The sequence below is a fragment of the Podarcis vaucheri genome, assembly GCF_965113315.1.
Source record: "Podarcis vaucheri genome assembly, chromosome: 4".
Lineage (NCBI taxonomy): Eukaryota > Metazoa > Chordata > Lepidosauria > Squamata > Lacertidae > Podarcis > Podarcis vaucheri.
Window position 1 is genome coordinate 16,607,562 of NC_138762.1, and position 25,459 is coordinate 16,633,020.

The 25,459-nt window shown below is 43.8% G+C and overlaps 1 protein-coding gene and 1 long non-coding RNA gene across 4 annotated transcripts in view; one reads left to right on the forward strand and one right to left on the reverse strand.

Annotated features, from left to right (window-relative positions):
* The window catches only part of LOC309530691, a 228,983-nt gene extending 211,792 nt beyond the window's left edge, over nt 1-17,191 (reverse strand). The window contains exon 1 of the long non-coding RNA XR_014218852.1: nt 17,078-17,191. This is a non-coding gene — a long non-coding RNA (uncharacterized lncRNA). The remainder of the gene's footprint in view (nt 1-17,077) is intronic.
* The window catches only part of LOC309530353 (glutamate carboxypeptidase 2-like), a 52,493-nt gene continuing 36,325 nt past the window's right edge, over nt 9,292-25,459 (forward strand). Inside the window, exons 1-6 of one of the 3 annotated variants that reach the window (XM_082219249.1) lie at nt 9,292-9,495; nt 11,177-11,285; nt 16,674-16,860; nt 18,405-18,506; nt 21,798-21,923; nt 24,463-24,649. In XM_082219249.1, the coding sequence (XP_082075375.1) occupies nt 9,378-9,495; nt 11,177-11,285; nt 16,674-16,860; nt 18,405-18,506; nt 21,798-21,923; nt 24,463-24,649 (829 nt within the window). In that variant the 5' untranslated portion in view covers nt 9,292-9,377. Of the gene's footprint in view, nt 9,501-9,830; nt 9,851-11,176; nt 11,286-16,673; nt 16,861-18,404; nt 18,507-21,797; nt 21,924-24,462; nt 24,650-25,459 lie in introns of those variants that run through there. The other 2 variants (XM_082219250.1, XM_082219251.1) reach the window with 2 other exon arrangements.

The following is a 25,459-nucleotide window of genomic DNA, read 5'->3' on the forward strand; positions in this document are numbered from 1 at the left end:
TTCCGCGATCAGCCTTCTTTATGGTCCAGCTCTCACTTCCATACATCACTACTGGGAAAACCATAGCTTTAACTATACAGACCTATCTGAAGAAGTGTGCATACCAAGCTCATACCAAGAACTAACTTAGTTGGTCTTTAAGGTGCTACTGGAAGGAATTTTTTTATTTATACAGACCTTTGTTGGAAAGGTGATGTCTCTGCTTTTTAAGATGCTGTCTAGGTTTGTCATTGCTTTTCTCCCAAGAAGCAGGCATCTCAAGAAGCAGGAGATAAGATAGCCCTCTGCAAATAGCTAAAGGGTTGTCCAAAGGAAGATGGAGCAAGCCTGTTTTCTCCTGCTCCAGAGGAGAGGACCTGAACAAATGGCTTCCATGACTCACAGCCAAGTAGGTAGCCATCATGTTAGCATAATGGAAATGGCAGTGATGTCAAATTGACAAGTTGTTCAATTGTCAATACTTCAGGATTCTCCTACTTCCACTCTTAAATCGTTGCCCGATATTATAAAACCAGATTTCAATATCTATTTGCTTTGCAAGATCTGGAGGTTGTTACGGCAGAAAATATTGCCATGGTGGTTATTTGAAATACGAAGGGCAAAACTGCCTGTAGACTTTCTTCACTCAGGTCCTATTGAAATGAATGGGAGCCGTGTGGGAGCTCCTAATCATTTCAGGGGTGCTTTCCAGAATCACATCTCCATGGACCATGTCCTGAAGCAGGGGCAGGTAGGAGAACTGTCGGGATCTACTAGATGTGATTTGATCTCCATTCTGACTCCCATTTGCTTAGCCTCAGCAAAAGGACTTTTTCTTCTTTTGTCAATGACCGTATGCTGTTCAAATGAAGAAAGCTTGAGGTGGTGGCAGAAACCAAGAATGGATTTTTATGCAAAAGGATTGTGAGCTTAGGAAGTGGAAGGGGGCAAGCAGAATATAAAATGGAAGAATGGTATAAAGAGGTGTGGAATATAGCTATTAAAGATAGATTAACATGTACCATTAAGGTAAGATGGGGAATGTGCAGAAGAAATGATTTTGAGGAGAGAGGGAGCGTTCGTAGAATTTGTACTGTTAAAACCGAAAGGGGTCAAACCATCGCAAGTGGTGTTGAAATTTTGGGAGGTTGGATAATTACAATGGAATGGTCTCGGTGGTGCAGTGCACATTTTTATTCCTATTTATTTATGATTATAGTCAAAATAATTTTCAAAAAAGAACTGAGGGAAAAAAGGATTGTGAGCCTAACTCTTTTTAAAATTATATTTTATTGAATTTTCAAAAAAAAACCCCACATATATACTCCAATACATTGTGAATTTTCCTTTTGTTTATTGACCTCCAACCCCGTTTTCCACAGTGTTTTTTATTGCCGCACCTTTGCTGAACCCTATCTTCTGCCCCTTATACCACAACAACAACAACACAATGATCTCCAATTCCTTCCGTTGCTCACAGTTCAAATCCTGCTGGCGAGTTCAGCACACTAAAATATTTCTTTTAAGTAATCTGAAAAAGGCTTCCATTCTTGCATAAAACAATCATCATTAGGTGATTGTGAACTCAGCTCTTGTACTGAAAAGAGATTCCTGGGCAGAGAATGCGGGCCTTAATTCTAAGAGCAATTTGCCCTCCCATTATTTTGCTTCTGGTTCTTATTGGTGGATCTTGGGGTTCTTCTTAAAAACAACAACACCACAAACCCCCAAAAGTGGATCCCACATGCCAGAAGTCTTCCTTCCCCTGCTCTAGAGGATCCTTTGAAATTCAGCAGTGTAGTGTATTGCAAGAGAGGTGGGAAGCCTGGTGGGAGCTGCTAGATCAATAAACATAAGGACGAGTGTAGCACAAGCTAATGAGATTATTGTTGCAGAGAAAGGAAGTTGCGCAGTGAGAGAGAGAGAGAATGCTCCTGCCAGCACCATAAATCTCAAGCAGATGCTAGGCATTTAATTTTTACTACAGGGTGCCTGCGCCGGATAGTTGAGAAACGACTATAAATATCTGCTTTTTTTATTATGTCTCTGTGAAGGCAAGAAAACCCCACAAAGGGAAGGAAAGCTCACAGTGTGTCGTTTGACGGGGAGCCACCAGCTTTAGGAAGCACGAATCCACAATTTTATGAGCTGGACCCCCAGGCTAAGCTAAAAGGAAATGGCTCCCCAAGACAATTTAGACTCCTGTGCATCCGATTCTCAGGTACCGGTCATTCCATAGGTTTGAGACAACTCTCTTTGTATGCTCTGTGCTCCATGATAGCAACGATGGCTTCATTATTCAGCATCCTAAGGACCACGTTCTTAATGTGATAGATATTTGCCTTAAGACACAAATGTGACAAGGTCAGTGTATGATTTAAAGAATACATTGTAATTTGGCGCGGGGGATGGGGGACGACGAAAGAAGCAAAACGAAGTTACCAAGGCTGGATTTAGGTTTGATGAGGCCCTAAGCTACTGAAGGGAATGGGGCCCTTAGATGTCCAGCTGTCCTAGGTGGTACATGACCCCAGTCAAGCTCGCAAAGATATATCACCTGTCTGACAATAAATGTTGGAAATGTAAGGAGGCTGAAGGGACATTCTTTCACCTCTGGTGGACCTGTCCAGGGGTGAAGGCCTTCTGGGAAATAATTTACAATGAGTTAAAAAAGGTATTTAAGTATACCTTTCCTAAGAAACCAGAAGCCTTCCTCTTGGGCATTGTCGGCCAGAAAGTGTTAAAGAAGGATAGAACTTTTTTTATGTATGCAACTACTGCAGCAAGAATTCTCATCGCAAAATACTGGAAGACACAAGATTTACCCACACTGGAAGAGTGGCAGACGCAATTGATGGACTACATGGAATTGGCAGAAATGACTGGCAGAATCCGAGATCTGGGAGAAGAAACAATGGAGGAGGATTGGAAAAAATTTAAGGACTATTTACAAAAATACTACAAGCTATATGAATCTTAAGAATTTGCATGATTTGGAAAATTTAGCTTCAGCAATTAAGACTTGGTAATATGGGAAACTAAGTTATAACTATGAAAGGACCAAAGTTTAAAGTAACATTGTATCAAATTTAGGACAAAAGTAAACTGATAATAAGTACCTTAGACTTAAAATATATTATTTTAAAAGTACAAAAGGATGCATGAAACAAGGTAATAATTTGCTGATATCTTTATTGTAAAGAATGCAGGGTGAGGGAGACGTGGGGAAGTCCGGTTGGCGATGGAAAAATGTTTCTGAAAGATGGATTTCTTTTTCTTTCTTCTCTATTTTTCTTTCTCTTATTTCTCTTTTTATATCTGACTTTATATCTGTACCTGGAAAGCAATAAAAATATTTTTTTTTTAAAAAAAAAAAGATGTCCAGCTGTCCTGTGTCAACACATTTTCGCTGTTTTTTGTGTTGAATGTATGCTATATGGTAATTCATGGACCTGATAGGTATCTAAAGCCATTTGCACATAACAAAATATATATATTATCAAAGTAATTGTTGAACTGAAATACAACTGGAAATGTACATCCGGGTTTTTTCACTTAATTTTTTTGGGGCCCACTCTGTTGGGGCCCTAAGTTATAGCTTTTTTAGCTTATACGTAAATCTGGCATTGGAAGTTACAGGGAACCAGGAAGAGGGCCTTATTGGTAGTGGCGCCCACCCTGTGGAACGCCCTCACATCAGATGTCAAAGAAATAAACAACTATCTGACATTTAAAAGACATCTGTTGGCAGCCCTGTTTAGGGAAGATTTAAATGAATGATGTTTTAATGTATTTTTAATCTTTTGTTGGAAGCTGCCCAGAGTGGCTAGGAAAACTCAGCCAGATGGGGGGGTTTAAATATTATTATTATTATTATTATTATTATTATTATTATGAATTTGTGGGGGAACTCATCACCCTGGCTGGTCTCCTGAGGCTGGAGCATGTGCTCACCCAGAGTTTTGCAAACCAATCTGATCTTTTGATGTTATTGCAGCTCTATAAACTAACAGACAAATAAAATTCAATTGAACAGTAAAAGGTTTTCATTGTCTAATCTATTTAAATGATAGCTATCTGCATGCAACTGAATTAGCAGACAAAATATAAAGCTGTGCTTTGCTTTAAAACTGGCAAGGGCATTGTTGTTGTTGTTGTTGTTGTTGTTGTTGTTGTTGTTGTTGTTAATTTATATATCACCTATACCCACAGGTCTCGGGGTGGTTCACAGGATAAAATCATAATATAGAAACACAAGATGCACAATCAAAATAAAAACAAGAACAACCCAGTAATACCCCTCTCAACTAATTAGAGAGGGAAAACAGAATTTAAAGCACACATTCACAATATTTCTAATAAAGTGCATAAATATAAGCATCCATCAGGCATTGTCAAGGAGTAGATTAAAAGATCGATTTGACTATCTTTCAAATAAAAACATTTTAGCCATTGGTCCCGTCCCTTCCCCAATTGCAACCATTCATAGAAGCTCTTTGATCCAGAGGAGGCTTCTATGAAGGCCCGCTGGGAGGCAATCCTCTATCATCCCTCCCTTCCTTTGCTCCCATCCCCAGATCCCCAAAGGGCTGGTGAAACCTTTGGGACAGAATTTGGTGGGAGCAGGGGAGATGGCCTTGAGGGCTGCAAGAGAAAGGTGGCATTTGCAAAAACTGCCTCCTACCTGTTAAGTTGTGGGTGAACATATCAGAAGACACAGTGATTCTTCAAACAGCTCTTGTTTATTCACAGGCCAGAACAGAACTGAACTGAAGGGTTCAGCCAGCCTGCTTATAGCGAGCTCAACTACAACGCAACAGTAACAACTTTCTGTAACTATCCAATCACTGAACGTCACTTTCAATTCCTTATTTGCATATGTGGACCTGAGTGAAAACCATCTACAGTATCCCCCTGCTGGCCCAGGGTGAGAACTTCAGTACATAACACTACTGTCCATGAAATTGGGGTTTGGGGTGGGGGCTCGTATGGTCGAGTCCCACTGTGCATATTCCTCCACCCAGTGGCAACATGAGAAAAATAACTGGGGAGGGGGACACAGAAGGAGCAAAGCATATTTCTAGGTGAGCAAGGAAGAAAAATAACAGCACGTGCTAATGACAGGAGTTCAGACATGGGGGGGCAGGAAAATAAATGCAGAGTGATCTCCTTTAATTGGGGGGGGGCATTTGTCCCCCTCCTGTGTGCCGCCTGTCACAAAAACACTCAGCTTTCATTATTTTATTTCTTAAAGCGAAGTGTGGGCTGTGGAGATATTTTGTTTGTTTGTTTCATAAAATTTATGCACTGCTTGATTCTAAAACAAAAACAAAATCCAACTCAAAGCAGTTTACAAAAGACATACGCAAGTTAAAAGGTAAAGGGACTCCTGACCATTAGGTCCAGTCATGGCCGACTCTGGGGTTGCAGCGTGGTGTAGTGGTTAAGAGCGGTAGTCTCCTAATCTGGGGAACCGGGTTCGCGTCTCCGCTCCTCCACATGCAGCTGCTGGGTGACCTTGGGCTAGTCACACTTCTCTGAAGTCTCTCAGCTTCACTCACCTCACAGAGTGTTTGTTGTGGGGGAGGAAGGGAAAGGAGAATGTTAGCCGCTTTGAGACTCCTGAAGGGGAGTGAAAGGCGGGATATCAAATCCAAACTACTACTACTACTACTACTACTACTACTCTTCTTCTTCTTCTTCTTCTTCTTCTTCTTCTTCTTCTTCTGGGTCATGTAGCCAGCATGACTAAGCCGCTTCTGGCAAACCAGAGCAGTGCACGGAAACGCCGTTTACCTTCCCACCGGAGTGGTACCTATTTATCTACTTGCACTGGTGTGCTTTCAAACTGCTACATTGGCAGGAGCAGGGACCAAACAACGGGAGCTCACCCCATCAGGGGGATTCGAACCACCAACCTTCTGATCGGCAAGCCCTAGGCTCCACAGCGCCACCCAGATTAAAGTACTCATTGAGGGGCAGTATTTCAGTATGAGTAGGAAAATGAGAGTACCCCTAAACTTTGTTTTAGAAAAAAAAGCACTGCGCTCCTACAGTTGTTAGCAGGCAAAACATCCAACACAGCTATAACCATATTGGTTCTAAGGTTGGGAGGAAAGGCAGGCAGCTGACAAATGTACCACAGAGGGAGGGGAGGCAGGAAAGGTGGGCTGCCCCATAGATCACCGTGTTACAAGCCTGAGCAGGGAAGGAAGCGGTTTTCTGTAACTGATAATTTCTTATTTAAAAGCCTAGAAAGCAGGGAATGATGGCAGCGATTGTTCATGGTGTATTCCTGCCATCTAGTGGTAAATTTAAAACATTAGTTGAAATTGAAAGCTGCTTCCTTTGCTTGCTTGCTTCCTAGAATTAAATAAGGGATCATAGAATTGTGTAATTGTAAGGTTGGAAGGGGAAGGGACGCGGGTGGTGCTGTGGGTTAAACCACAGAGCCTAGGACTTGCCGATTAGAAGGTTGGCAGTTCAAATCCCCGTGACGGGGTGAGCTCCCGTTGCTCAGTCCCTGCTCCTGCCCACCTAGAAGTTCAAAAGCACGTCAGTGCAAGTAGATAAATAGGTACTGCTCCGGCGGGAAGGTAAACAGCGTTTCGGTGCACTGCTCTGGTTCGCCAGAAGTGGCTTAGTCATGCTGGCCACATGACCTGGAAGCTGTACGCCGGCTCCCTCGGCCAATAAAGTGAGATGAGCGCCGCAACCTCAGAGTCGGCCACGAGTCGGTCAGGGCTCCCTTTACCTACCTTTTTAAGGTTGGAAGGGACCACAAGGGTCAACTAGCCCAACCCACTTCAATGCAGGAATCTTTTGCCCAGTGTGGGGCTTGAACCCACCATGTTCTACCAATGGAACTATGGTTTTCTCTTTCACTCAAGAAAGGCTCATAAAACAAACAGGCCTGCAGGCTCCTTGAACATACAAGGTTAATGGGAGCCATAGGAAGGCAGAATGCAAGACACTGTATTGTATTTGGTCTTTAAACATTGCATTTATAATCAACCTTTTTCTCCAAGGAACTGTAAGTGGTCGTTATGCATGTGGTTCTTCCCCAACGCCACAACAACCTTGTGATGTAGGCCAGCGTGAGAGGCAGTGATTGTGACCCAAGCAAGCCTCATGACCAAGTGGGAATTTGAATCCTGTCACTCAGGTCTTAGTCTGACACAAATCAGTACACAGCGCTGCCTGTTTATTTATTTCTGACTTGGAAAATGGTTGACTTCATGGAATTGGCTGAGATGACTGGCAGAATCCGAGACCAGGGAGAAGAGTCGGTGAAAGAAGACTGGAAGAAATTTAAAGACTACTTAAAGAAATATTGTAAAATTAATGAATGTTAGAAAGATGTTGGATAGAAACTAAGCGGTTTCCAGCTGTAATGCTTTAGGAGATATGAAAAAAGGATTATAAATGGGTAAAAGTTTAATGGTAAGGATTTGCTAAACTAACAAACTGAAATGGAATACAAAGAAGGGAAGTATGAGGAGGTCGGAGGAAATAAGGGTATGGAAGTTATGTTATTGAAAATTAATCTGTGTTTTTAACTGCTTATTATTTTGTATTTTTATTTTTATTTTTTCTTATATTCAAAAATTTTTCTCAATAAATATCTTTTTAAAAAAGTAAAATGGGCTCTGCAAAACACCTATTATTATAATTACTTTATACCACATAATGCCAAAATAGGATTCTAAATGGCTCAGGACCACAGTGCCTCAAGGGCTGCCGCTCCCCACATGAACCAATCTGGACTCTGAGATCATCTTCTGAGGCCCTTCTCCGCGTGTCTCCTCCATGAGAGGTCCAGAGGGTGGCAACACAAGAATGGGGCCTTTTCTGCAGTGGCTTCCCCTTTGTGCAATGCTCTCCCTAGGGACAGATCCTGAAGCTGAGGCTCCAATACTTTGGCCACCTCATGAGAAGAGAAGACTCCCTGGAAAAGACCCTGATGTTGGGAAAGATGGAGGGCACAAGGAGAAGGGGACGACAGAGGACGAGATGGTTGGATAGTGTTCTCGAAGCTACAAACATGAGTTTGACCAAACTGCGGGAGGCAGTGGAAGACAGGAGTGCCTGGCGTGCTCTGGCCCAGGGGGTCATGAAGAGTCAGACACGACTAAAAACAACAACTCCCTAGGGAAAATACAAAACACAATAATAATAATAATTTATTATTTGTACCCCGCCTATCTGGCTGGGTTTCCCCAGCCACTCTGGGCGGCTTCCACAAAGACCAAAAATACACTAATATGTCATACATTAAAAACTTCCCTAAATAATTGTATAGAAAAGAAAAAGAGCAAAAGTAATAAAAAAGAGCAACTTAAAAGACATTCTGTCATATTTATATTGTATATATATCTTATCATTTATCCACACATAGAAAGGCAGACTCCCTTCCTGTCTATGTCCTCTTTAATCCATCATAAAGGAATGCATCCCTCACTATTAGCCATAGGTAAAGGTAAAGAGTCCCCTGACCATTAGGTCCAGTCGTGACCAACTCTGGGGTTGCGGCGCTCATCTCGCTTTATTGGCCAAGGGAGCCGGCGTACAGCTTCTGGGTCATGCGGCCAGCATGGCTAAGCCACTTCTGGCGAACCAGAGAAGCGCATGGAAATGCCGTTTACCTTCCCGCCAGAGCGGTACCTATTTATCTACTTGCACTTTGATGTGCTTTCGAACTGCTAGGTTGGCAGGATCTGGGATAGAGCAACGGTAGCTCACCCCGTCGCGGGGATTCGAACCGCCGACCTTCTGATCGGCAAGTCCTAGGCTCTGTGGTTTAACCCACTGCGCCACCCGCATCCCTTTCTATTAACCATACTGGCTGGTACAGATGAGAATTGGAGTCTGCCCACATCTGGGTTGCCACCGTTTCCCCATCCTTATATTTATGACGGCCAACACCTTTGCCTGTTTGTGCAATTCATTTATTCCTGAAGGGCGCCTCTCATGAATTGACAACGGATGCTGCCAAAACCGAGGCTGCCAAACCAGCCCAGCCCTTCCAGAACATCCCCGGTGGGACAGCGGTGGCCTCAGCCTGAGAAGACACCTGTTCCTGGCTTTGCTCTCCTCCCGAGCGAAGGAATGGCAGTGCCAGGTTGCAGACCTTGGCAGCGGTACAGCACTCGGAGCCTGGTTTGCAGAGGATCCTTCTCGTCTCTGCCTGCCCTCTTCGTAGCCTGCAGGAGGAGTCGAGATCTGTGCGGAGGAAAAGTGTGAGGACTTTACCCTCTTGTACAGAGTCTCTCTCTCTCTCTCTCTCTCTCTCTCTCTCTCTCTCTCTCTCTCTCTCTTTCTCTGTATATGTGGCAGGGGACTGGAAGAGGCCAGGCGGAATCCAGAGCCTGGGAAAGCTTTCTTTTGCAGCAGGAAGGATGTGGAGCTCCCTGCATGCTGCCACCGAGCCCACCTACGCAAGGGGCAACAGGAGCCGTTCCTGGGTGCTGGCCGTGGGGGTGGCAGTCGGCGTGTTTCTCCTCGGATTCCTCATTGGTACGGTGCGGGCTGAGCCAAGAGTCTCGTTTTATCTGCAAAAGGGCTTGGAGAGGAGGAGGCTGGAGGTCGAATTGCATGCGCTGCTGCTCTGCCACTCATTACGGGAGGGAAATAATTGCCTTCGCATTCCAGGGAGCGAGTTCTCCTCCTGGAACTTGTTAGGAGGGGGAAGAAGAAAGTTTAAAAAAAAAGTTGTTTTAGTTAGCAAGTAAGAAGCTTTGTTTCTTTAAAGATTTGAACAGATGAGGTTTTTTTTTAAAAAAAAAAAAGACATGGAAAGCTCTCGCCTTCCTCTCTTGCAGCTTACTAAGAACAGGCAAAGTGGATTTGCGGTATTCGCTCAGCAGGATAAGTCAGGGGCTTTTAAAAAGCGGAAAGATTCACGGAGGGCAAAGTCAACAGTGACAAGTTGTGATCATTCAAGAGAACCTCTGCATACAGCAGCAAAATACCTTTGAGTGCTGGTTGCTAAGGACAGAGTGCTGTTTTTTGTCTTGCTTGTGGGTTTGGCGGGGTTGGTTTGGTTGTGGTTGCACTTTACCTGCTGAGAGTAAGCCCCCTTGAATGCTGAAGGGACTTACTTCTGAGTAAACATGCAGGTGGACTGGACTGCAGGTGGATCTTTGATCTGATGTGCCAAGGCATTGCTTGTCTGTCTGTTCTCTTGCCCGTTAAAGGCACATTTGCTTTGCTTTAAACAGAACAGAACAAAAACAAAATTCAATTTCTGCGTGTTAAAATCATTTCAAACTTCTCTACTTCCATCCCTTTGCGTCTTCAAGGGGAGACTCTCATTGCTTATGGAGCCTAATGGCCCCACATACATACACTCAGTATCGTCAGGCTTTGGGGACAAAAAAACCTTGTGGGGCACCTCAAAAACAAACCCATGAGAACTGGACATGCTCAGTGGGTTCCTTGTGTTTTGGATTCCTGAATGGAAGCACTTCACACTGCAACATTTTGTTGCAGGGTCTTGCCTGCTATTTATTTACACTAGAACCAATGCACATAAATAAACCCTTTACAAAGGCTGTATGCACACAATTTAAATCTCATGTCTTATCCCCAAAAATCCTGGGTATTGTGGCTTGTTAAGGGTGCTGGGAAATGTAGCTTCATGAGGGGTGAACTACAGCCCCTAGGGTTTTTTTGTGGGGGGTGTGTGCTTTAACTGTGCTTCAAATGTCTGGTGGACATTAACCCTAGGTGAACAAACCAAAATGGTATGCCTTCGCCCCAAAGGAGCTTACAATTTATTTATTTATTAAAAAATAAAGACTATAGAAGGGGAGGACAAAGAAACAAATTAGTAGGGGGAAATGTTTCTCTCTCCCAGCCTTCCCAGTTTCTGAAATTTTAGCAATCAGTAAAAATGAATGGATTTCCTCTGGCATTTTTTCATATTCCATGAAGGTGAATGCATGGTTAACATTATGAACCTCAACGGTTGTATGGATAAAACTCACTCTGTAACAAGCAAATGGCCTTTAAGCCATCTCTGTCTAGGATTTGGGTCTTCAGTCAATGAGTTGACACTGCCACCGCCATGTTGGATTCCATGTTTTTAAGCAGACTGGTGGACTAGAAGACCCTTGGGGTCCCTTGCAAATGTACAATTCTGTGATTCTGTGATGGCAGTTGCAGTTGTTGCAGCTCTCTCTGGTCTATCTTGCAGGTTGGCTGAGTAAACCTGAAGGTCATTTGCCAGCAACAGGTTCTCACGAGAAGATGAAGAAGGTGTTTATGACAGAAATGAAAGCTGCAAATATCAAGCAATTTTTATAGTAAGCAAAGTGCACTGCGTTGATTTTTGTGTGTGTCTTTAAATTGACCCAGAAACCACTTTTTGTGACTCTTTTGGAACAAGGTGGTTTTAGCAAATGACAATAAACTCAGTCACCAGAGATCTATCAGTAATGGTAGATTTCTGATCTCTGATTCTAGTTGTACAGGATTATTTATTTGTTTTGAATCTTTACTTTTCCCATCCCAAGAAAAAAAACAAAAGACAGGGCAAAAGAGAATTAGATCAATGCCTAAATTCCACCCCCAAGCTGGTGATATATAATAGCTTTTTTGAGAGTTAGAAGTGGCAAGATAAGGGGTTCATTGTCCGCGATGTGCACACTCATTTCTTTTGTCTGGCTATCATCCCTGATCAAACACTAGAAAAAAAGAAAAAGACTGATGCAAAAGTCCTGAACTTGTGGCACTGAACTGAAAAAATAACAACCCTGTATTTGAATAACAGAAACAAGAAAGCAGATATGGGTATCTGCTCTAGCCATGCATCTCTATGGTGCAAATATTCCTGGTATATGCTGCCATTTTTAGAGACTGCCTTAAATTAGAGACTTCAAGCACATTGCAACAAGGAGCCCTTAAGTCATGGGTAGCTAACCTCCAGGAGGAAAAAAAGAAGAAAAATTAAAAGTAGACTGGGTGCCGAGACCATATAACACTGGTCTTGAAAGACCTACACTGGCTCCCAGTACATTTCTGAGCACAATTCAAAGTGTTGGTGCTGACCTTTAAATCCCTAAACGGCCTCAGTCCAGTATACCTGAAGGAGCATCTCCACCTCCATCGTTCTGCCCGGACACTGAGGTCCAGCTCCGAGGGCCTGTTGGCGGTTCCCTCACTGCAAGAAGCCAAGTTACAGGGAACCAGGCAGAGGGCCTTCTCGGTAGTGGCACCCGTCCTGTGGAACGCCCTCCCACCAGATGTCAAAGAGAACAACAACTACCAGACTTTTAGAAGATATCTGAAGGCAGCCCTGTTTAGGGAAACTTTTAACATTTTGATGGACTATTGCGGCCCCTGAGCTATGGACCTTCCCTACATCGGTCCAAAATACCCGAAAGAGCGTCTCCACCCCCTTCGTTCTACCCAGACACTGAGGTCCAGCACTGAGGGCCTTCTGCCGGTTCCCTCACTTCGAGAAGCCAAGTTACAGGGAACCAGGCAGAGGTCCTTCTCGGTAGTGGCACCCGCCCTGTGAAACGCCCTCCCACCAGATGTCAAAGAGAAAAACAACTACCAAACTTTTAGAAGACATCTGAAGGTAGCCCTTTTAGGGAAGCTTTTAATGTTTAATAATTATTGTATTTTAGTGTTCTGTTGGAAGCCACCCAGAGTGGCTGGGGAAACCCAGCCAGATGGGCGGGGTATAAATAATAAATTAGTAGTAGTAGTAGTCGTAGTAGTAGTAGTAGTAGTAGTGTTAGTGTTAGTATTAGCATTAGTATTAGAATTATAAGCCAACCAGACCCATGTAGCTTTCCTATGTACAAGAAGCTGGTGTAAATTTACATCAGATGTAAACCATCAGGGCTGTCGCTCTTCCTATGCCTGGTAGAGGGAAAGCAAGCCTTTAAAATAGTGTTCTTTGCCAAGCGGGCAGGTGAAATGTTCTGGCCTTGCCTCAGCCAGATTCAGCTCAGCTGGTTGAGCCGCAGGTGAGCCAGGATGAACAAGCTACACTGAAGTACCTTTGATGGTGCCAGGACTGCAGGCTAAAATATATTTTTTCAGTTTGGTGGCATTTCCTGAGATTAACTTAGCGGCATACATTTGTAATTACAGCGTTTTTAGTCCATGACAAGCGTTTAGTAATCAAAAAGCTGGCACACAGAGCACGTTTTCAAGTAGGAAAGAAAACTATCGCTCAGACTTATTTAGCAAATGAGTCAGTGTTCCAGTTATAAATGCTAATATGTTGACGTTTGTCCACCCAGCGCCAGCTCAGTGTGTTTTGTGATTGTTAAGCAGTGTTAAAGAGGAACATTTCCCTCCTTTTATTCATACTTGTTCATGAGGGTGTGTTACACATTTTAGATGCCTACAAAATGGATGCAGGGTGAATGAATGAATGAATGAATGAATGAATGAATGAATGAATCTTTCTCTGCGTCAGCCAATGGCCATAGCAATAAACCAACAATACAATATACAATGCCACTTAAAGGCCAAAAGAATAAGCATGTAGGTTTGAATTGCTTAGTCAACCACAGCTTTTATTTAAGCACATAAGAACCTTAGACAAGCCTGTTGGATCAGGCCAATGGTCCATCTAAGTCCAGCATCATGTTCTCAAAGTGGCCAGGCCAGATGTCTGTGAGAAACCCGCATTCAGGATCCAAACGAAAGAGCATTTTCCCTCCTGTGGTTTCCAGCAACTGGTGAATTCCTGCCTCCAACCGGAACTTTGCATCTCCAGAATTGCTTTTGGCCAAGTTGTAGATCTATCCTTAGAGATGCAGAGAGGTTCTCATTCACTTCTTGCCCATCGTGCACCAAATCCGAGTTAAACAGAAAGCATAGCTTGTATATAATAATAATTTATTATTCATACCCCACCCATCTGGCTGGGTTTCCCCAGCCACTCTGGGCGGCTTCCAGCAAAAATTTAAAATACAAGAATTCATCAAATGCTAAAAGCTTCCTTTAACAGGGCTGCCTTCAGATGTCTTCTAAAAGTCAGAGAGTTGTTTATTTCTTTGACATCTGGTGGGAGGACGTTCCACAGGGTAGGAGCCACCCCTGAGAAGACCCTCTGCCTGATTCCCTCCAACCTCACTTCTCGCAGTGAGGGAACCACCAGAAGCCCCTCAGAGCTGGACCTCAGTGTCTGGGCTGAACAATGGGGGTGGAGACGCTCCTTCAGGTATACTGGGCCGAGGCTGTTTAGAGCTTTAGCAAGCATGCCAACTGGCCAAACCAACCAACACACTTGGGGCACATTTCAGAGCGTTCTCAAGACGAGGTAACCCCATGCCATCAAAGGCCCATGGGCAACACATAAAAATGTTCAAGGTGGAGCCTGCAAGGTGGACATGGTGTTAGTGCTGAGCTGCTAGTAGTCTGGAAGCGCATCCAGTGTGTTTTATCTTATCTTAAACTTATTGTATGCTGAGTTGGTAACTTTTGTGTGTGTGGTGTTGTTGTTGTTTTTGCTGCAAAGCAGTTGAGAAATCTGCGAGTGAAAAATAATTAACGATTTGATTAATCAAATCTGTCCTCCGCCCCAGCTGGCATAGTAGCAGGGCTGAGAGAGATGGGAAATGTGCAGTAGTTCAAATCAGCCAGAGGGCACCAGGTTGGGCAAGGCTGCCTTAAACAAAGAAACAGAAATAGTGCTGGTGCGAGCTGAGTGACTGAAGAGGTAGCAGGGCCTAGGGATTGAGGAGTGTCCAGAATATGGGGCAGGCGAGGAGGGATGATGAGAGGCAGAGATGGGTCAGGCTTGTGAAGAAGCCTTGTGAAGAAGAACCAGGGAAGGCGGTGAAGGTCCTGTGTGAGTGCCTGGAGGCAGTTGGAGGATGGATGGCGGCTAACAGATTGAGGTTGAATCCTGACAAGACAGAAGTACCGTTCTTGAGGGACAGGGGGTGGGCTGGTGTGGAGGACTCCCTGATCCTGAATGGGGTAACTGTGCCCTTGAAGGACCAGGTGCGCAGCCTGGGAGTCATTCTGGACTCAAAGCTGTCCATGGAGGCACAGGTCAATTCTGTGTCCAGGGCAGCTGTCTACCACTTCCATCTGGTACGCAGGCTGAGACCCTCCCTGACCACAGACTGTCTTGCCAGAGTGGTGCATGCTCTAGTTATCTCCCACTTGGACTACTGCAATGCACTTTACATGGGGCTACCTTTGAAGGTGACTTGGAAACTGCAATTAATCCAGAACGCAGCAGCTAGACTGGTGACTGGGAGTGGCCGCCGAGACCACATAACACCGGTCCTGAAAGATCTTCATTGGCTCCCAATACGTTTCCGAGCACAATTCAATGTGTTGGTGCTGACCTTTAAAGCCCTAAATGGCCTTGGTCCTGTACACCTGAAGGAGCGTCTCCACCCCCATCATCCAGCCCGGACATTGAGGTCCAGCTCCAAGGGCCCTCTGGCAGTTCCCTCGCTGCGAGAAGTGAGGTTACAGGAAACCAGGCAGAGGGCCTTCTCGGTAGTGGCCCCTGCCCTGTGGAACGCCCTCCCAGCAGATGTCAAGGCAATAAACAACTATTTTACTTTTAAAAGACAACTGAAGGCGGCCCTGTTTAGGGAAGTTTTTAATGTCTGATGCTGTGTTGTTTTTAATATTCAATTGGAAGCCGCCCAGAGTGGCTGGGGAAACCCAGCCAGATGGGTGGGGTATAAATAATAAATTATTATTAATATTATTATGGTGTCTCCCCATCCTGCTGTGACAAGCTGTCTTCCTGTTTGGTCTCCCAGAACCAGGAGAGGCATGTAGTGGGAGAAGCAAAGAGAGACACACAGGTGCAGTCTCTGATTGCTTGCAGGGGGGGGGGAGCTGGAGAGGAGGAGACATACCTGGCTGTGGGAAGTTGTGGATCTTTAGTCTCAGCAATTTGATTCATGGGGGCAAGACATGGGCATAGCCAGGGGGGGCAAGGGGGCAACTCCCCCCCCCCGATCAAGTAAAACATTCTAAAGAAGAATGGCAACTTAAACTGATGGAATAAGCGCAGCTTGCGGACCTAACATATAGAATAAGAGAAGAAGGAGAACATATGTTTAAAGAAGATTGGAAAATGTTTATTGAATATATGGGGCGGAGATTGTGTACACTTGAAAATGTTGGCAGCATTAAGATAAATTCAACAGTGTAAATAAGTTTTGATGGATGTAATAATGGAATAGTGAATGGTTTCGTTTATGTAAAATATGCAGGGATTTATGATATGCAAAGTGAAGCATAGAAAGCGAAGAAGGGAAGTTATTGGTATCTTAAGGTTGTTTAATATTCTAAATTGCAAAACAGAATATGTATATGTGTGTGTGTATGTGTGTGTGTGCATAAATACTTAACTAACTGACCAGTCACATCAGTTTTGCCCCCCTAACAAAGTCCTGCCCCCCCCAAAAAAAATCCTGGCTACATCCATGGAGCAAGACCTCAGTTTCTGTGCTCATTAGGCCTGACACTCTTTTAGACATCCTGTTTTGCTATTAAAGAGTTAACTCCTGCTGGATTGGTGTGATTTGCTGCTGGCTCGCTCCTGTCAGTGACCCACCTTTGGTCAAGATGGTCACCTGGCTGCGATTTGTGCAACTTGCACAGCGAGGACCGACGTCCAACAGCAGCAGCAAGCCCAATGAAAAAATAAATAAATGTGATTTCATTCATTATACCCTTCTCCTCTTTTGCAGTAATTTCACTCGGCTGCCTCACTTGGCAGGCACACCAGAGAACCTGCGCCTGGCCAAACAAATTCAGGCCCAGTGGAAGGAATTTGGCCTGGATTCGGTTCAACTGGCTGCCTACGACGTTCTGCTGTCCTACCCAAATGAAACAAATCCCAACTACATCTCAATTGTGGATGACCAAGGGCATGAGGTAAAGGGGAGAGGGAGAGAAAATGGATTTCCCCATCTGGCTTTAGCGTTTTTTTAAGTCAACCATCCCTGTCCCTTTCAGAACATTCAGTTTAACAGATAACGATGCAGTTATGAGAGGTAAATTCTGCTGAGCTTTGAAAAGAGCAAAACACCTGGAAGAGATCTTTTCTCCAGGTGAACTTGCCCACACTTTGAGGTGACGATTCCTTAAATACCAGTGTGGTGTAGTGGTTAAGAGCGGCGGACTCGTAATCTGGGGAACCGGGTTCGCGTCTCCGCTCCTCCACATGCAGCTGCTGGGTGACCTTGGGCTAGTCACACTTCTCTGAAGTCTCTCAGCCTCACTCACCTTGCAGAGTGTTTATTGTGAGGGAGGAAGGGAAAGGAGATGGTTAGTCGCTTTGAGACTCCTTAGGGTAGTGATACAGCGGGAGATCAAATCCAAACTTTTCTTAAATGGCTTTCCCACCTTCCCCCAAAAGGAGTTCACACCAGCAGTGGAACAAAGCGAATAGAATAAAATGAAAACATATTTTATAGCTTTTAATTTCAGTCACATACCCTCACAGGTAATAATTTCAAGGATGCCAGGGTAGTGTCTTTCAGCCGTCAAATGCCTAGGTGAATAGTACTGTTTTTCCATTCCTTCTGAATGTTAATAATGAGGAAGACAGGCACATCTCTCCAGAGAGAGCCTTCTTTGTCACAGAATCCCAACCTTTCCTCAGATATATATGCCCAGTGCCTACTTTCTGTGTGCATTGTGGAGGGAGGGACTGACCACATTTTCTTTTCTCAAGCTTTTAGCAACATCTTCTCTCATTCTGCTAGGTTGTTTGCTTACAGTTGTGATACCCCAAGTTGATTTTGGTGCCTGGTCATAGATGCCACCTGCAGCCCTAACATGAATGCAATGCGGGACGTTAACTGCGATTCCTGCATTGCAGACAGTTGGACCAGAGGGAAACCCTTTGGATCCTTTCCAACTCCACAATTCTATGAAATTTAACAAATGGACTGACAACATGATAGCGCTCGCAACCTATGAACGGACTGCTTACAGACATTGACTTGAATCAATATGGCAATATTTGGAATGAGCTTCTATGAAATGTAGTAGGCTATTAATATTTGCATATGTCTTAGGATAAGAATATCAATTTCATATAAGAATGTATGGGCTAGGATGTTTTCCATATATTGTATATATTCGTATACTGCTTCTTTCTACATGTTTTTGTTTTGTTTTTATATATACATTTTTATTGATTTTTTTAACATATCAGTTCCAACAGTCATACACATCTTATACAAACTTCCATCAACACGTCTGATGATTTTCCATTCCTTATCACTTACTTTCCACGTGTTTTTGAGCCTTTTTATTTTTTCTTTTCTTTTCCCACATGCATCACTTTATTTCTTTATATTCGAAACCTTTGCAATTAAAATATTAATATGGGGGGGGGGGAATTATATGAAATTAGTCTAAACCTGACCTTAATATTCTGCCTCCTCCTCTGCTCCTTGTTAACTGCCCAGATTTTCAACACCTCATTATTTGAGCCTCTCCCTCCGGGGTATACACACATTGAAGATGTTGTTCCACCCTACAGTGCTTTCTCTGCTCAGGGCATGCCAGAGGTAAGGACTGATGTGGGGTAACGGGTTGTGTGAATGTGCCCTTTGGTTATGCGAATGACCCTCTCTCTCTGGATCAGGAGTGGTGATCACTTTTCAGATCCAGTGTCTCTTTCCCTTGTGTGCAACCTTCTGGGGACCACGTACCAGAGGTGGGCGGGGCCAGAGGCAAGAGTAGGCGGAGCATCCGATGCAAATTTTTTTACTTTAGTGCAGCAGTAAGCTAGTTTCCACACATACACACACTGTGCCCTCCACCCAGACAAGCAGGAGGCATGGTCAGATCTTAAGGACATATTCCAAGTAGGCAGATACTCTCAAGGGCTGTGTGCATCCAAGGCAGCAAGGGGTGTGGTCTGGGGAAGATTCAGGGGCCAGATAGAGAGACCTCGGGAGCCACATGTGGTCCTCCTAACCTGAGTGTCAGGGGCTGGTCTGAGTCGGAAGATTGGGGAATGGAGTCACAGGGAAATCAGCTCCTAACAGAAGAGGAGGAAGACTATTTGCCTCCCCTGCTTCCAGCGTTTCCAGAAACAGAGAGACAGGTAGACACAGCAGCTGCTCAGTTGAGAGGAGCTACCCAGCTATGAGATAGTAGCTAAGCAACCAGAAGGGAGGGAGCAGCTGGGTGATACATCAATAGAGAGTGGGGGAACCCCCTCCCCCCTGAACTCAAGGTCCAAGCGTGGCAAAGAACAAAGGAGACACAGAGGGGGAGGAACTTCCCGTTGGCACGCTTCTTGCTGTGGAAGTGGGGAGGAGTCAGAGTAAGGCAGTATGGTGTAGTGGTTAAGAGCGGCAGACTTGTAATCTGGTGAACCGGGTTCACTTCCCCGCTCCTCCACCTGCAGCTGCTGAGTGATCTTGGGCTAGTCATACTTCTCTGAAGTCTCTCAGCCCCACTCACCTCACAGAGTGTTTGTTGTGGGGGAGGAAGGGAAAGGAGATTGTTAGCCGCTTTGAGACTCCTTAGGGTAGTGATATAGCAGGATATCAAATCCAAACTCTTCTTCTATCCTTGCGGAGGATTGCCTGCTTGTGCTTGCAACATAATGCTGTAATAAAAGGCCTATAAATCTACCAAATGCTCGTTAATTCTTATCATTGAGCTCCCAGAAGAGAGAGGGGAACTTGAGTACCTGACACTGAGGTTCTCCACCCCTGCTCTAGGTTTTTATATCTCCCAAGCTTGTTGCTATACAAGAGGATTGTGACTAAACTTGATGGCCAGCAAGAATTTCAAGCTACTAGGTTTCTGCCTCACCTCTCCTGCCTAGGTGGGAGCTAAAATATTTTTTTTTAAATGATATTTATTACTTTTTCAACATTTCCAACACAACACTACAAACAAAAAAGAAAAGAGAAAAAACAATACAAATACAATACAAAAACGCTACATAGACTAACAAAACAAAGCAAAAGCAAACAAAAACAATTTAAAAAACACCTGAAACATTTTCAATATCTTATGTTTCATTCACCTATTTCCAGCGACTTCCTCACACCTCCCTTTTCGTATACCACTTCTATTAATTGTTTCAGCAATTCCTTTCCATCTTACTCTGTTTTCTATCCTATAATTATCTTAACACATTCTTGCCTTATTTTTCCTTTAATTTTCTATTAATGTATTTATACTTAATTCCAAAACAATGTTTCTTTCCCTGCTGATGATTTCTGGTTGCTCTGCTCTGCCCTCCAGTATCACATTTTAATTCTCCCTCCCTCCATTTTTAAATAAAATTTATTTAATCATTTTTTCAATACAAACAACAACCGCAAAAGACACATACAACAAAAACCATAATAACACTAATAACACAATTTGACAATTCAGATTTGAATACACTGATATACCTATGACTACACCTTTTTAACAATATTTTCCCACCTCTCTCTCCTCCCCCTACTTCCCACCGCTTAGTTTCTATCCAACATCCTTCTAACATTCATTAATTTTACAATGTTTCTGTAAGTAGTCTTTGAATTTCTTCCAGTCTTCTTTCACCGACTCTTCTCCCTGGTCTCGTAATCTGTCCATATTATAAATCCATGTGCTCAATGGAATCTTTTTGCCACAAAATTCTCGCTCCCTCTGGGTCCTTTGTTATCTGCACATGCCACCACCCCGCAAATTCCACTGGAGGGCTGTCAGCGTTTGAATGCAGTGGAACATTACATAGGGACATATATAGAAGCATAAGACACAGGGACCAATATAGCAGAATAAAACTATTAAAAACTAAGCGATAAAAAAGGCAAGGTGATAAAGCATTATGAACATAAAAAGTAGGATGGCATGTGCCCATCTACATTATCAAAACCCTGCCTTAAACCTTCCTTAACATTAAAAACCATGAGTGTAGATCTGTCCCTCATCAGAGAAAGATATTTTTGACAAAGATATGAGGGTTCTTTTGGCGCTCCCTAGGAAGAAGCAGCCCCCCAGAACTGCAAAGGCATACAGCTGATATTGGGGAAACTGCTGTTGGCTGAAAGACTCTGGGCACCACAAACTGATGTTTTAGCATTATACAGAGCAAACAGCAATCTGGGGAAACCCGACTGCTGTTTATCCAATTCAGTGATAAACCACAGGTTTTCCCAGGGGAAGTGGCAGGGCAAACTGGCGTGGATGAACCCTTGATCTTGACACAAGAATAGAGCATTGTTGGTAGATTTATTCTGCTCTAGTTTGTATTCTGCTGCTTCTCCAATGCCATCATATTGGGTGCATTCACACAGAAGCATATTCTATTTTCCCTCCGTTGTTTTCTGCTATTCTCTGCATTTGAGCTTTCAGATGCCACAAAAACCACTTCTGGAAATATAGCAGAATATAACTTAGTGCAAGTTTAGCACTCATATCTGTATTCTGTGCACGTAAAGGTATGGTAAAGTAAAGGACCCCTGGACGGTTAAGGCCAGTCAAATGTGACTATGGGGCTGTCGCTTTTCAGGCTGAGCAAGCCGGTGTTTGTCCACAGACCACTTTCCGGGTCATGTGGCCAGCAGGACTAAACTACTTCTGGCACAATGGGACACTGTGCCGAGTGCCAGAGCGCACAGAAACGCTGTTTACCTTCCTGCCACAGTGGTAACTATTTATCTACTTGCGCCGGTGTGCTTTCGAACTGCTAAGTGGGCAGAAGCTGGGACAGAGCAACAGGAGCTCACTCCGTTGCGGGGATTTGAACCACTGTCCTTCTGATCTGTGCAAGTAATACAGAATCCAGCACTAAACGTCTTCTATCGAGCAGGCTCTTCTTACATTCTGGTGTTCTTATACCCCAGGGAGATCTGGTTTACGTGAACTATGGAAGCATAGAAGATTTCCAAAGGTTAGAACGAGAGCTCGGAATTAATTGCTCTGGGAAAATTGTCATTGTCAGATATGGGAAAATCTTCAGAGGAAACAAGGTAATAATGATTATATCCCATCTCAGTGTGTAGGGGATGCTTTGACACACAGACGGAATTTGCCCAAATGTGAGAGCTGCTTTTATATTGTTAAAACAACAACTACGAAGGCAGAAACTTACGGAGAGTAACTTAATACTGATGTGTGATATTTGGATATTTTTTCAGGTGAACATAACAACAGTGAAGGAGGGATCTCAGCATAGAGGAGGGCCTGGGGGCACTTTTATCATGCTCCCCCCCCCAACATACCCATTTCACAGAAGGAAAATGGGCAATTCTCAAAATGCACACACTTCAGAACCCATAGAACAAGTACAGTGGTACTTTGCTTCTCAAACTCAATCCATTCTGGGAGTCTGTTTCACTTCTGAAACCATTTGAAAACCAAGGCACAGCTTCCGATTGGCTGCAGGAGCTTCCTGCACTCAAGCGGAAGCCGTGTCGGACATTTGGCTTCTGAAAAACATTCGCATACTGGAGCAGCTACTTCCGGGTTTGCGGCGTTTGGGAGCTGATTTGTTCTGCAGCTGAGCCGTTCGGGAACCAAGGTACTCCTGTACAACAAAAACCTTGCACCCCTTTGAACAGAAACAGAACCCACAAAGCATTCCCACAACAAGCAAACAAAAAACACCTCCCAAACATTAATGTTTAAGATAAAAAATGAGACAGCCAGGGAACCTTTGGAGGCAACAAGATTGCTATGGTGCCCACCAGTACCACATTGGGGACTCCAGGTTTAGGGGGCAATCCTATGTCCTGATTCCCCATGATAAATAGTTTAGGATGCAGCCGATTTCCAGCTCAGGCAGCTGATTCCTGGCTCTGCCAGCATTAAGTCTCCAACCTCAGTTCAACCAATGACACGCCGGTGTAGCTTGCTGATCCCGGCTCAGCCAGGGCTCAGACAGCTAAGCCAAAGCTCGCTGAACAAAGGCCAGTGTCAGTCCCCAAAAAGAGGTGCTCTGGCGAAGCTATGTGGATGGGACCAGCGAGGGCAGGGGCTGAGGCTGTATCCTGGCAACTCAGCACAGAATACTAATTTAAAAGGCTTGTTTTCTGACTGCCAGGCTTTGGCAGAGTAGCAACCTGCTGCTGAACAGGGTTTGGACATGCTGTAATTTTACACCAGCCTAACTTACGCCGGCATCTCACACATAGAATTGCTTCTTTAGTGTTGGAGCTCATGATTTCCTTACGCCTTCGGTCCTGGTTGGCAGAAGTTCTGGAGAGCTGGTCCAATACATTTTGTTGCCCGAAGCGAACAGCAAGAATCCAACTCTCCACCTGTCTCTCCACCAGTGGCCAGGGCTGGATTTAGGTTTGATGAGGCCCTAAGCTACTGAAGGTAATGGGGCCCTTGATATGTCCAGCTGTCCTTGGTCAACCACAAATTGTCGCTATTTTTTGTGTTGAATGTGTGCTATATGGTAATTTATGGACCTAATAGGTATCTAAAGCCATTTGCACATAACAAAATATGTATTTTATCAAAGTAATTGTTGAACTGAAATTAATCTGGAATGGATTAATCTGTTTTGCATTACTTTCTATGGGAAAGTGCGGCTTGGTTTTGGAACGCTTTGGGTTTGGAACAGACTTCCAAAATGGATTAAATCTGAGAACCAAGGCACCAGTGTATATAGAAATGAGCAAACCAGTGATATTTTAGGGAGCAGGCTAGCAGGCGAGGCCCATTACTTGCATCATAGGAGTCTACACAACACAAAACACTGTTGCTGTATGTAGGTTTTATTTTATTTGTTTTTTATCTTATATTTTGGAAATGTACATCCAGGTTCTTTTCCTTTCAATTTTTTTGTGGCTCCCAAGAGAGTGCAGCCTTAAGCTATAGCTTGTTTAGGTTATGCATAAATCTGGCACTGCAAGTGGTTCAGCAGTGGAATCTTATCTGAGCACTGGGATCTGGTGGGGATGGGATAGAAATCCCATTAGGTTAGGATTTCAATGCAAACCTACCTGCTTTGCACTGCCTAAAACTGTATGCAAAAATGAAACGCAGTGGTCTGAATTTTGTGATGCGGTTCTCCAGCCAAATAATGTGTACAAAAATGTTATATTGGGGAGGGGGGATGTGTGCATAAAACATATGAAAATATATTTTAAAAATAGCATGAACTGCATTGTTTTAGGGTAAATAGCTTGCAAAAAAAAAAGCCCTAACATGTTGATGAATTTTCATGAGCATTTTTTTTTTAAAAAAAGAAACAAACTGATCCAGAACAGTGAAGAACTAACATAAGACTGGAAACTGGAATAAATTGGAAGCGATAGATTCATCCATCCCTAGAAACTGCTGACACCATCAAACTTTGAAGGCAGCATATTAGGGAATGTCATATGCAAACTGGGGTGTGTGTGTCCCCATTGGCTGCTATGGTGTCTGGCTGTGTCCGCAGATACAGACTTGGCCATCTCTGGCAACTACCAGGCTTTGCCATATGGAGGCAACCTCTCACCTTTGCACGAAGGAACAAACTAACTGCAGCATCAATGTGATTCCCGCCCCCACCAGGTGAAGAATGCTGCTGCTGCTGGAGCCAAAGGAGTCATTTTATACTCCGACCCAGCTGACTCTTGTGCTCCTGGAGTAGACCCTTACCCAGCAGGGTGGAATCTTCCCGAAGGTGGAGCTCAGCGTGGGAATGTCCTGATTCTGGATGGAGCTGGGGACCCCCTCACGCCAGGGTATCCTGCCAAAGGTGAATGAGACTGAAAATTGCACTGCTTTATTTTGCATTCCCCCATTGCGTTAGAGGGATACATTCTGAAATGTGGTTAACTGGACGTTGGGGAAAACAGCAAGACAATGCCATAAGGTGATATATGTTTGAAAGGATAGTGGAGATTGCGGATTATAATCACACTTCTGTATCCCAGATTTAAACTGGATTAGCAGTGTTTCCTCTGCTCGGGAAAATTTGGGAATATTTTTTTTCCCCATTCCTCAGAAAAGTTTATTTATGTATGCCACTACTGCAGCCCATGTTTTGTTAGCCCCAAAATGGAAAACGAGCGAGGTCCCAACTAAAGAAGAATGGCTACTTAAGAATGAACGTTTAGAGAAGATTGGAAAATGTTTGTTGAATATATGGAGGGAAATTGTGTACACTTGGAAATGTTGGCAGCATTAAGATGAATTCAGCAGTGTAAATAAGATTTGATAGATGTAATAATGGAATGCTGAATGGTTTAGTTTATGCAAAATATGCAGGGGTTTTATGATTTGCAAAATGAACCATGGAAAGAGAAGAAGGGAAGTCATTGATATTTTAACGATGTTTAAATGGGCATTCTAAATTGTAAAACAGAAAATTTAATAAAAATTAGGGCGGAGGGAATTCGGGGTTAGAGGAAGCCAGGACTCTTTAGAAGAAGGATGGGGAATATAGGTGGTACATGACCCCGGTCAAGCTTGCAAAAATTTATCATTTGCCCGATAACAAATGTTGGAAATGTAAAGAAAATGAAGGTACATTTTTTCACCTTTGGTGGACGTGCCCAAGGATTAA